This window comes from Podarcis vaucheri, assembly GCF_965113315.1.
Source record: "Podarcis vaucheri genome assembly, chromosome: 4".
Taxonomy (NCBI): Eukaryota; Metazoa; Chordata; class Lepidosauria; order Squamata; family Lacertidae; genus Podarcis; species Podarcis vaucheri.
Genome location: NC_138762.1, coordinates 97,823,982 through 97,837,599, shown reverse-complemented (window position 1 = coordinate 97,837,599; position 13,618 = coordinate 97,823,982). Strand labels below are relative to the sequence as shown.

General features: G+C 42.1%; 1 protein-coding gene across 1 annotated transcript in view; it reads left to right on the top strand.

The window, feature by feature from the left end:
• Positions 1–13,618, top strand: part of ABCC4 (ATP binding cassette subfamily C member 4 (PEL blood group)) — a 153,355-nt gene that overhangs the window by 116,603 nt on the left and 23,134 nt on the right. The window contains exons 27-29 of the mRNA XM_082218548.1: positions 9,280–9,369; positions 9,722–9,894; positions 13,340–13,445. Of these exons, the coding sequence (XP_082074674.1) occupies positions 9,280–9,369; positions 9,722–9,894; positions 13,340–13,445 (369 nt within the window). The remainder of the gene's footprint in view (positions 1–9,279; positions 9,370–9,721; positions 9,895–13,339; positions 13,446–13,618) is intronic.

Genomic DNA, 13,618 nt, shown 5'->3' with positions numbered 1-13,618 from the left:
AAGCCCAAAGAAAATGACCTAATTTGGGGTGGATTCATAGCTATAGTCTCCCTAGTAAAATGGAAAGCTGGGTTGCTCCTTTCCTGCCTCAACATTTTGTTGCTCATGTGTGCTTTTTCACAAACTCAGTGTCACAAACTCAGTGCTGGGAGCCATGCGCAGTAATTACCTTTTATATAAAGAGGGTTTTTTGCTGAGAGTTTTCCTTGTTTTTTAATGCACTCCGGTAAAAAATTTAGTGCGTAGAATGGCCCTCTAAAAGCCCCCTTTGGCTTATCCTCCTTTCCCCCTCTGTTCAGAGAATGGAAAGCACAGAAAGAGGCAGGTATGCTATTACTAGCAAATACATACAATTGGATTGCAGCCTAATGCAGCCTCCCTTTTTGTTTCTGAACACTGAAGGCTTCATTAATGCACAGTAGCGCTTCTGAGTGAAGTTGGCGACCTTTTTGTATCTAAAAAGGACTTTACATGGACTTAAATTCTTCTGCCTTTGTGCTTGCACAATGTTCTTTTCTCCTGAAAATGGACGATGATCAGTTCATTCAAAGGCTGCAGGGTTTTGAAAGACCTTTTCCAGGCTATTTCAGGTGGGAGTTGCATTGTAAAATACTAGGGGGGGGGGAATACATTTAAGAGCTCAGAGATATTCTCCGAAGCTAAGTCTGCTTTCTATCCTTTGAGATACTTGCTGTTATATACATTGTTGACACACGGGCTTCTTGTTATGAGTGTACAATTAGTTTGACAAAATAAGAAGTGTTTTGACTTCTATCTTTCCAGTTGTAAGTAAAGGTTTAGTCTAAAATCCCTGGGGAGAGTCAAGTGTCTAAAGATTGGTGGGTACAATTACTTTGCAGGTGAAAAGAGACTCCCCCCCTCCCCACCCCCAAATTCTTAGGAGTTTATAAAAGGAAGTAACCTTTGCATGTTTGGATTTCAAAACTGCAGACGAGGCTAAATTGTGCAATCTTTTATTAATTAATACAATATCAGGTGTGTTGGAAGCAACTGCACAAAGTGATTCTTCATCCTCAAACACTCTGTCCATACTCTCTCTTGATCAAATTCTCTTTGTCTCTTTACTGTAGAGTTGCTGGTGTAAACTGTCCTTCGGTGTGAAACCAGTGGTTTGGGCTGGTTCACAAAACCCTAAGTATTTCTGGGAAAGCAGGGAGGGAGATGTTGCAGAAAGGCCAGGGCAGGGAAGCAGTCAGCAGGCACTCCCGGTCTCTTAATTTTTATTTACATTTTTATTTATATTTAAAGCTTACATCTTGCCTGTTTTATTTTTTCAAGAACTCAAGGGAGTTAGCAAGTCAAGGCAAGTATTAAAACAATATTTCACATGTAAACAAATTCTTCGGTTAAGCTGAATAATAAAACCCACAAAAACACACAGTAATGATTTCAACACAGCCAAAGAGCAGACATAAAAATAATCAGCTCTTTTCGAGCAAGCACATACAGTGGTGCCTCGCAAGACGAAAATAATTCGTTCTGCGAGTCTTTTCGTCTTGAGATGTTTTTTGTCTTGCGAAGCACAGTCCGTCGCAACTGCGCCTCTTCAAGCGGCTTTAAGAAAAAAGCGCAAGACGTTTTCGTCTTGCGAAGCAAGCCCATAGGGAAATTCGTCTAGCGAAGCAACGCAAAACCGAAAAACCCCTTTCGTCTTGCGAGTTTTTCGTCTTGCGAGGCATTCGTCTTGCGGGGCACCACTGTATTTGCCCAGCTGCCTAAAACTCTACCAGATAACACTTGGCTTGGCAAGGCATTCCACGGTATGAGTGGCACCGTGAAGAATGCCTTAGCTTTGGCTCCCATCAGCTGGGCCCTGAACTACGGCTGAGTAATGGCAAAACATCATATCAGCACAGGGGTGTTGTGTCTGTATATTATTATTATTATTATTAGAATTTATATACCGCCCTATACCCAGAGGTCTCAGGGTGGTTCACAGAAAAGATTGACATTAAACCACAATATATATAATCAAAATAAAAACAACAACCCAATAACACCCCCCAAAAGAGCCACATTTTAAAAGGGCATAGAATGTCAATCAGATCAACCAAAGGCCTGGTTAAAAAGGAAGGTGCATAATGAAGGCACCAGGCAAACTTCCCTGGGGAGAGCATTCCGCAGACGGGGAGCCACTGCAGGGAAGGCCCTTCTCCTTTGTTGCCACCCTCCGGACCTCTCGAGGAGGAGGCACACAAAGGAGGATTTTTCAAAGTCTCCAGGGAAAATTTGGACTGCCGCCAGTTTGCCAAGGATGCACAGCACCCATGTCTCTTAATTTGGGTGGTGCAGAGCAGATGTCCAGCGTCAGTAATGGCTTAATGAGGGTGAGGAGTAGTTCAGTTGCCCTGTTGAATTCAGTTCTTTCTCTGGATACCTAAATGACTTTTGTGGTATGCAGTGCCTTTTACCAGCTTAGGCTGGCATCCCAGCTGAGGCCCCTCTTACATAGAAATAGCCCTCTCCTCTGTTCAAATACGTGTTAGGTTATTATGGTTTAATGTACATGGGGCTACCTTTGAATATTGTTCCTAAACATTATTGCTTCGAAATGCTAAAGTCAGGTTTTAACTGGTGCTTGTGACGCATCTTTTTAATGCCAATAATAATAATAATAATAATAATAATAATAATAATAATATATTATTTATACCCTTCCCATCTGGCTGGGTTTCCCCAGCCACTCAGGGCGACTCCCAACAGAATACTAAAAACACGATAAAACATAAAACATTAAAAACTTCCCTAAACATGGTTGCTTTCAGATGTCTTCTAAAAGTCAGACAGTTGTTTATTTCCTTGACATCTGATGGGAGCGTGTTCCACAGGGCAGGTGCCACTACTAAGAAGGCCCTATGCCTGGTTCCCTGTAACCTCACTTCTCACAGTGAGGGAACCGCCAGAAGGCCCTCGGAGCTGGACCTCAGTGTCCAGGCTGAACGATGAGGGTGGAGACGCTGCTTCAGGTATATGGGGCGAGGCCGTTTAGGGCTTTAAAGGTTAGCACCAGTTTGTTTCCAGGCACAATTCAAATGCTGGCTTTGATATTTTGGGGTTTGGCTATGTGCTTCCATTTCAGCATGCCCATTTTCAGCCACCGCCATACGAGACCGCTTCTGAAATTGAGAGCCAGTGTGGTGTAGTGGTTAAGAGCGGTAGTCTCGTAATCTGGGGAACCGGGTTCGCGTCTCCGCTCCTCCACATGCAGCTGCCTGGTGACCTTGGGCCAGTCACACTTCTCTGAAGTCTCTCAGCCCCACTCACCTCACAGAGTGTTTGTTGTGGGGGAGGAAGGGAAAGGAGAATGTGAGCCACTTTGAGACTCCTTAAAGGGAGTGAAAGGTGAGATATCAAATCCAAACTCTTCTTCTTCTTCTTCTTTTTCTTCTGAAATTAAGCAGGTGGCAACCAGAAAAGTGCGACAGTAGGGGGAAGGCATCAGCCCTACCCCACAAAACTCTCCCATGGCTGAAAAGATGGATAAGTTTTCTTTCAGGGAAGCATCATTTCAGGGGATCCATCATTTACTTACCGTCTTATCAAGAACTTGCTATGTTTCCTTGGAATATAAGTTTGAAAGCTTGCAAGTTCTTGAGTGCGGGTGGCTCAGTTCCAGCATGCACTCCAAATCATGGTTCGGTACATCACCAAATTGGCGAGCTGTGATTAATGCCTTGCCTGAAGATAATGGTTTGCAATTCCACTTCAAACTGTGGTTTCAAGTCAGGGCTCGGAGGCAAGGCACTGATTGCAGCTTGCAATCAGTCTGGGTATCGCAGCAAACTGGTTGGTGAAAACCAGGAATTGGAGGAAAGAACCACTCATAAGCAGGAAATGGGAGAGCTTACAGGGATGCTGTTAATCACCAAACCATGGTTGTTTTAACTACCGAAATGAACCTCAGACCTGTTGATTTTAACCGAATTCTGTTTACAGGTTGTTTCTGAGATAACCATCTGCCAGAAAAAAATAATGCTGCTTAAACTTCTAATTGGTTCTTTGGATATGATTTTATGAAACTTGTATTACTCGCCACCAGTCTTTTGATGCAATATTATTTTTTTCCCTGACTGTAATTTACAGTTATTTACAGGTCTGGCTTATTAACTTCCTCTCATGAAACAGGCAATTTTAATATAACAATCTGTGTCAGAAATAGTAATTAAAATTATCCTTATCTACTGTTGCAGTACATGTGTGCTGTTATAATTTTATAACAGTTGTGAAGATTTTATGAATTCAGATTTCCCATTTTGCCAACCTATAAAAATAGATTGAAATGGAAAATCATCTGAACAATAATTTCAACTTGCACCCCAATAGAGTAATATAATAAGTATTGTTTTAATAAAATAGGGGCTTTTTGTAAGAAGACTGTAATATTTCAGTCTTTTTAATGCTTTTGCTGGACGCTTTTCATCAACAGGTTCCGTAATAAAAATGATACTACTGAAAAACCTATTTCATAGTTTTGTATTTGAAAAGAAAACACAGATCTACATTATACTGTACATTTATTCTGTCTGTGTTGATTTTAATTGCATTTATAAAGTGGCAGAAGTAGTTTAGAAATATTGTATGCAAAAAGCTTTGGATGTGCCATATATGTGGGATTTCAAAGGCAGAATTGATGTACGGGGGGGATTTCTGAAAAGCGGCACTTTGTCCTGGCGTGGTTTTTTTTTTTATAAAAAAAAAACACCTTTGTGATATCCTGGTTCTTTTTGAAATATGATGACCCTACAATAAAATCAAAATAGCTACCTGAATCTTGTTGGCATTTAATCATCAGTTAATCATCAGCCTTTGAAATCTAGTCTAGCAGGGGGCTAGACTAGATGACAAGCTCTACAGCACTGTGGGTTAAACCACAGAGCCTAGCGCTTGCCGATCAGAAGGTCGGTGGTTCGAATCCCTGTGATGGGGTGAGCTCCCGTTGCTCGGTCCCTGCTCCTGCCAACCTAGCAGTTCGAAAGCACACCAGTGCAAGTAGATAAATAGGTACTGCTCTGGCGGGAAGGTAAACTGTGTTTCCGTGTGCTGCTCTGGTTCGCCAGAAGCAGCTTAGTCATGCCGGCCACATGACCCGGAAGCTGTACGCCGGCTCCCAAGCGAGATGAGCGCCGCAACCCCAGAGTCATCCGCGATTGGACCTAGTGGTCAGGGGTCCCTTTACCTTTACCCTTTACAGTTCTATGATTCTATTATTCTTTTCTCTAGATTATTAAACTTCCAGTGCAGATCACTTTAAAGAGAAAGACTATCAAATACATATGGATGAACGAATGCGTCTAGGCTGTATTGAACCATTATGCTAAGGCTGCAGTGGGTGCCTTTGAATGAGTTGCCTCACCGGATGCACCCACGGGTGGGCCAAATCACATTATATGAAATGCATAGCTTGGTCTAATTTTCCTGCCTTAAGTAGCTGGGGTGGGTGGGTGTTGGTGGGAGGTGGTGCAGGGAGAAATAGGAATACAGTGAGGGGTTTTCAACCCTCTGTCAATGTGCTGTGATCCTGACAATTCTCACACACACACCACAAGCTGCTATATGCAGTGGGAGGTAAGCCCCCATTGGCATGTCATAGTGTGCTTTCTCTGTGGTTGGCACATGACCTTGGCATTTCGCTTTGAGAGGGAATTATTATTATTACTATTTTAATTTGTGTGCCACCCTTTTTTAAAAAAATAATTTTTATTAAGAATTTCAACATAACAAATTATCAAAACATATCATCTTCATTTCCCCTCCCCAAGAAAAACCCTCCCTCCCCCCCCAAGACTTCCCTCAGCTCCTCTCTCTGATTTTTCAACATATGTTATTCTTCATATTATAAAATTGTAAAGATCTTTAAATTATCTATCTATAATGTTAACAATAATAAATTTGTGTATGTTTATTCAAAACCTGCCAAGGAGTCCAGTTCATTTTGTTGTTTTTTAAAGTAATTTGTAAAAAGTTCTTCTTTAAAGCCACAGTTGTCCTTGTCTCGCAATTTGTGTGTGAGTTTTGCCAGTTCCGCATAGTCCATCAGTTTTTCTTGCCACTGTTCTTTTGTTGGGAGTTCCTCATTCTTCCATCCTTGTGCTATTAAGACTCTTGCCGCCGTTGTCACATACATAAATAAGTTATTTATTTTCCTTGGCAGGTCTTTTCCTACAATCCCTAACAGAAATGCTTCTGTGTTTTTTTTTTACAAATGTTAATTTAAACATTTTCTTCAACTCATTATGTATCATTTCCCCAAAATTTTTAATTTCTTTACATTCCCACCACATATGGTAAAAAGTCCCTTCTTTTTTTTTGCATTTCCAACATGCATTTGACCCAGTTTTATACATTCTTGCAATCTTTACTGGTGTGCATGCCACCATTTACCCACAGGTCTTAGGGCGGTTACAACATAAAATCACAATGAAAAAAACACACAAAATACATAATAAAAACAAAAAACAACCCAATAATCCCACTCCCTCCCCGTTACATTTTAAAAGGGTATTGGATGTCAATAAGATCAACCAAAGGCCTGATTAAAGAAGAACGTTTTTGCCTGGCGTCTAAAGGTGTATAATGAAGGTGCCTGGAGAGGGCATTCCACAAACAGGGCGCCACTGCAGAAAAGGCCCTTTCTCATGTTGCCACCCTCTGGATGTCTCGTGGAGAAGGCCCATGAAGAAGGGCCTCAGATGATGATCACAGGGTCTGGTGTGGTTCATATGGGAAGAGGCAGACCTTGAGGGAAGCTGCCACCCAGTGCATATAACTCTGGGGAGGTGTGTGTGTGTGTGTGTGTGTGTGGTTTGTCATGTTTGAGGACAAAGGATAAAAATGCATCCATGGTCCAGATCCTGACCCCCCCCCTCCCCCAGGCTGCCATGCAAAAATAACAATTAGGCATATAAAACCAGATGTGTCACTGGGGCGTCACTGCTGTCTAGAGACAGACAGCGAGGGCTCTCATTCTGCCAAATTAGATAACACTTGTAGTTTAATGGTGAATTTTGGATGTAATGGAGATGTAAAATATTTGGATTACAGTGGTGCCCCGCAAGACGAATGCCTCGCAAGACGGAAAACCCGCTAGACGAAAGGGTTTTCCGTTTTTGAGCTGCTTCACAAGACGATTTTCCCTATGGGCTTGCTTCACAAAAAAGTCTTGCAAGTCTTGCGATTTTTTCCGCTCCCCCCCTTTTTCTAAGCCGCTAATAGCCTTTTAGCCACTAAGCCACTAAGCCTTTAATAGCCGCTAAACCGCTAATAGCGCTAATCTGCAAAGCCGCTGATAGGGTTGCTTCGCAAGACGAAAAAACCGCTAGACTCGCAGAACGGATTAATTTCGTCTTGCGAGGCACCACTGTATTATAAAAGATGCAGAATGAAATGATTAATAACAGGACCTACAAAGGGGAGGTGGGAAGCCCAGGAGATTATTTGGAATCTTGTTTTTATGTTGGATATGTGATTATAAAATTCTAATTTGAAAAACCAAATAAATAAATTTATTAAAATCATCATCATCATCATCATCATCATCATCCTGCCAAATTAGTTATGACCAAGGCTGTAAGCCTAAGCATGAGAGGAGGCCTCATTCTACACAGTGGGGCTTTTCCATGTAAACATGACAGGATTGCGCTGTAAGTAAAATTGAACCAAGTTAAGTGTATCTTAGAAGCACGCACTTTTAAGCAGGACGTAGTCTTGGCTAAAATTATTTATCTGGAGTGGGGCCAGTGATTTCCTTATTTGCCCAATCCTGCCTTAGGCTCCAGTCATTCCACATTTCATCCTGGTTTCACCATGCAGTGAAACCAGACGAGCAATTATCTTCGTCCTTAATGATGAGTTCGCTAGCATGAGCAGGCAAGGTTTTTCCCCCCTTCACAAGGAAGGATCAAGGTTAATCCAGTTGCAGCATGAGGGTAGCAAACACACGTGTATAATTGAGGCAACAAGTAGCTACTTACCAAACGTTATTTGTTGCTTTTAAATTTCAATTTTGTCAGTAAGTATTTCAGTGTGTGCGTGTTTGAAAAATTTCATAGCAAAACCAGTTTGCCTTTTCGTCCCGTCCCCCCCCCCAAAAAAAAATAAAAATAAAATTGAGGAATGGTAGGGAAAGAATCTTGCTGAAACTTCATTTCCCGTGTAATTGTTTACTATGTAGCTAATTTTTTTTGCCTGCCTTCTTTTCACCCTCCTAACAAGATCTGGTTATGTAGTTCTGATGGGTGATTTCTTAAAGGACATATATCCAGTACACGTAAAAAGAGGTTCAAATACAGTAAAAGACTGTGCAGTAAATCCTTCCCTTTAAACCTCATCATGTAAACAATTTTTCTTCAGTGCCTCCATAATAAAACAGTAAAAGGCATCAGTGTGTGCAGGTGTGCAGCTGCGTATCTGGATATTTTCTTAAAATTGTACATATGTAACTCACATAGGGACGCGGGTGGCGCTGTGGGTTAAACCACAGAGCCTAGGACTTGCCGATCAGAAGGTCGGCGGTTCAAATCCCCACAACGGGGTGAGCTCTCGTTGCTCGGTCTCTGCTCCTGCCAACCTAGCAGTTCGAAAGCATATCAAAGTGCAAGTAGATAAATAGGTATCGCTCCAACAGGAAGGTAAATGGCATTTCTGTGTGCTGCTCTGGTTTGCCAGAAGCAGCTTAGTCATGCTGGCCACATGACCCGGAAGCTGTACGCTGGCTCCCTCGGCCAATAAAGCAAGATGAGCGCCGCAACCACAGAGTCGGTCACGACTGGACCTAATGGTCAGGGGTCCCTTTACCTTTAACTCGCATATCCTAAAGCAGCATTTCACTCAGGGCAGAATTTATTTTTTTAAAAAAAAAAAAAAATCCCACTGGCTGCTGTTTCTAGGCAAAGCACAACGTTGAGAGCGATTTAGCTCTTCCATGCTCACAGCTTTTTCTCCTATGGGATGCCATATGTACAGGGTGTGGTCTGAAGACACACAACAGCGACACCTTGCTAAAGCTAAGCAGACCTTGGGTCACAGGGAGGGAGATTTCTAGAGAAAACGTGATGGTCAGGGAAGGGATGAAGCCCCACTTGCCAGACCTCTGTTGCCCAGAAGAAGAAGCGTTTGTTGAACAAGTAGTTCTGCCCTAAATGGTTGTCTCATGCATCTGGGAGACATCTTTATCAAAGCTAAGTGTGTACAATGTTTGTATCTTGATGATCAAGGCTGATAAAGCGGAAACATCTTGAATGATAACCCACTGTGTTGTAGGAGCCGGTTTTGTTCACTGGGACCATGAGAAAAAACTTGGATCCTTTTGACGAATATAGCGATGAAGAGCTGTGGAATTCTTTGGAAGAGGTAATGTTTTCAAAAATAAAATGCCTTTTACCTGCAACATGAATTCAGAATCGAAGGCTTCCTGGGCAGCTAAGTTTTGCTTAGACCTATCTTAGTCAGGCTCAGTAATTGCAATAGGTGTATTCTGAGTAAAGCTTAGCTGAATGATACCTATATTCTTTCTGGTGCTTGTACATATTAAGTTAGGTGAACGGGTAGCATGCCCTTCCTAGTCACTTGTGACTATCATTTTCTTTTATAGATAGAAAAGACAAGAGATTATGAGTCTCATTTGAAGCGAAATATGAAGCACAAAATTGATATTACGTTATTTTAGGAACAATCTACTTACGGCATACTGATATATTTGCAGGTCCAGCTCAAGGAGGCTATAGAAGAACTACCTGACAAACTGGAAACACAACTGGCAGAATCTGGATCTAATTTTAGTGTTGGCCAGAGGCAACTGGTGTGTCTTGCCAGGGCTATTCTGAAGAAGAATAAAATATTAATTATTGACGAAGCAACAGCAAATGTGGACCCAAGGTAAGCACATAATTCTGATAATCCACCTGCAGTGTTGTTACATATCTTCCATCAACTTAGTTACAGAAGGCTATTCTGGAATGAAATTAAGTGGATGGCTGGAGTTTGATGTAACACTAAACCATGGTTTCGCCTTGAATTCATAAGCTCCACCCTCCCCTATTTCAGCACAGTCAGGAAGAGGAAATACAAAGTTTCAGTTTTGTTTGGTTCGTTATCTGTGAAACCGGAACTGTGATTAGTCTTCACTATGGTCTAAGGATTATAAACCATGAACTATGATCTGAAGCTGATGTGTCCCAGACAATAGTGAAGATGAACCACAGCTTGCCCATATTGACAAATCGCAGCAAGATGGAAATCCACTCTTGAGGCTGTGCCAGAGGAATGGGCGAGCACTCAAGCCTGAGGCTCATTCACATACATCTAAATGATGGTTTGGCAGTACAGTCAAACCTCGGATGTTGAACGCAATGTTCGAAAACCAGAGCGTTTACTTCCTGTTTTTTGGCGTTTGGGAGCCGAAACGTACGATAATGGAGGCATCCGGGAACCGAGGTTTGACTGTACATCTGAATGTAGCCAGTGAGTGAGTTTGAGATTTTCTACACTCTCTGGTGGTAATGTAAAAAAATTCCTTCCAGTAGCACCTTAAAGACCAACTAAGTTAGTTCTTGGTATGAGCTTTCGTGTGCATGCACACTTCTTCAGATACACTGAAACAGAAGTTGCCAGATCCTTCTATATAGTGAGAAGGTGGGGAGGGGTATTACTCAGAAGGGTGGTGGGAATGGGAGATTGGCAGATAGCTGAGATGAGCCTGTTGACGACTCTTAACGACTGTAATAGGTCTTACAGGAAAAGGCAAGGGGTGAGAAGGTGAGAAATGGCTTAGTCATGTATAATGAGATAAGAATCCAATGTCTTTGTTCAGACCAGGTCTCTCCATGGTTTTAAGTTTGGTAATGAGTTGCAATTCAGCAGCTTCTCTTTCCAGTCTTGCCAGGGCATGCACACGAAAGCTCATACCAAGAACTAACTTAGTTGGTCTTTAAGTTGCTACTGGAAGGTATTTTTTTATTTTGACTATGGCAGACCAACACGGCTACCTATCTGTAACTGGTGGTAATGTGATACTCATAGGATAGTCAAAAGAACTGGACCAGTGGATTCGAAGTCCAAATTCTTGAACCAGAACGTAGGCACACTGAGATCACGCTGAGATGATGATGATGATGATAATAATAATAATAATAATAATAATAATAATAATAATAATAATAATAATAATAATGTGATGTAGCCTAGGCCACTGTGTGTGGATTTTTCATACCATGGAGTCATGATTCATTTTAATAACATCCTTGCAAGGGCATCTGTGTTCCTTGTGATGGTTCTGTCAAAAGGACTTTACTGTTTGTGTGGTTTTTCTTTTTAAACTGTCGCAGGAAAATGGCGTCCCTTTCATTAGCTAATGCTTTGCTTAAAGCAAGAAGGGTTGGTAGCTGTAGCTTTTATCAGGCTAATGGAAATATAATGTCTTCTCCAGTTTAACAACCTGGGAGTTTGTTGTTTTGAAATAAACGTATTATGCATTCAAGTAACTTTGCCTAACCGAAGTGCCGTAATATATGTTACAGCAACAGAACTGTTTCCCTGTGTGGAGTACAGGGTATGTGAGCATGAATCGTAAAAGATGCTGTAGTGGCAACTTGCATTTCTTGTTTTGTTTGCCTTCACCTCAGCATCTTTCTATTTGGTTCTCCTTAGCAACCATAATGGCATCTTTTATGAAGGTGCGATTTGAGTAGCGTGAGTGGATTTCTCCTTGCCTCTCCTCCCTGCTACAGGCTCCCTCCATGCCCCGAATAATCTGCTCAGGGCCACCCCCCATGTGTGTGGGGGGGGGGACTTCAAGGAGACGAAAGGAAGGTGAAGTCCCAGTACACAACCAGAAGTCAATTCCAGTTGTACATGGACATCGTAGAATACAACCCTGTATGCTATGGCGAGTTAGAGCAGAATGTCACAGTTGTACACTAGACACAGAGAGCACACATTATAATACAGTGGTACCTCAGGTTAAGTACTTAATTCATTCCAGAGGTCTGTACTTAACCTGAAACTGTTCTTAACCTGAAGCACCACTTTAGCTAATGGGGCCTCCTGCTGCTGCCGTGCCGCCAGAGCACGATTTCTGTTCTTATCCTGAAGCAAAGTTCTTAACCTGAAGCACTATTTCTGGGTTAGCGAAGCGTATGTAACCTGAAGCATATGTAACCCGAGGTACCACTGTATGTTTGAGAGCCCTTAACCAGGGTTAAAGTAGTTAACTCTGCTTACAAGATGACACACAGATATTGTTCGGAGTTAGCCACATTTTTGCCCTGGGCTTTCTGGGTCCACACTTTAAAGCTCTGTATCCGACTGCTCTTTCCCCCCCTCCGTGGTTCTTTCCTCTTGAAAACTCGCTCTTTAAAGTGCAACAGACGGCAATTGCGGATTGCCGCTTGCCCTGACGCAGCGCCAAAGAGCAGGTTTTCACAGGGAAAGCTCCAGAATGAAAAGCCGAGCGCTCGGGAAAGGTAAGTTCGGATATGCCCTTGGTTATCTTCCCTGGGATATGGACTTCACTTGGCAATCTTATCCATTATTTCACAGCCTGGCTTGCGTCTAATCCTTGACTACGATTTAGGTATTCACTTAGAAGTTTGTAGAATTTGTACTGTTAAAACAGAAAGGGTTCATACCTTCGCAAGAGGTGCTGAAATTTTGGGAGGTTGGATAGTTAGAATGGAATGGTCTTAGTGGTGGGGTGCACATTTTTATTCTTATTTATTTATGATTATTACTTTGTCAAAATAAAATACAGTGGTACCTTGGGTTAAGTACTTAATTCGTTCTGGAGGTCCGTTCTTAACCTGAAACTGTTCTTAACCTGAGGCACCACTTTAGCTAATGGGGCCTCCTGCTGCTGCCGGAGCACGATTTCTGTTCTCATCCTGAAGCAAAGTTCTTAACCCGAGGTACTATTTCTGGGTTAGCGGAGTCTAACCTGAAGCATATGTAACCCGAGGTACCACTGCAATGGGAAAAAACAGAAAGAAGAGAAAAATATAAATATAAATAAATAAGGTTTACTTTTGGAAGGACAACTCTGTGCATGCAAACGTGATGCCCAGCATACAGATGCCATTGAACTGACACACAAACCTAATTTTCCTGCTCTACCACAAACTGAGAGGCCTGTCTGTGTAGGGCCAAAGGTTATAAAGTTTTCGTCCGTGGTGCCATTGTACTGTTACGTGATATTTCCTCCTACTACAGCACAAAAATTCTTGGTTTATTTCTGTGGCAGTGAATGCAGAGAGGAGAACTTTTGAGAAGTTAAAATCTGCTTTCTGCAGCCTCTCTTTTCACACCTGTGCGTGCTGTTTTATTTCAGGACGGACGAGCTGATTCAGAAGACAATCCGTGAAAAGTTTGCCCAATGCACCGTGTTGACCATCGCCCACAGACTGAACACAATCATCGACAGTGACAGGATTATGGTGAGCAGCATGTTAAAAACCTAAGGCCTAAGGAGGAGGGACTGTCTGTGCTTTGGCACACTTTACCCTGGGAAAAGGAAGGATGCAATCTTGCCAAATACCATTTTTCAGAAACTATGGCTGCATACAAATGTAAAATTAACACCTGACTGTCAGAGGATAGGGTTAGCCTG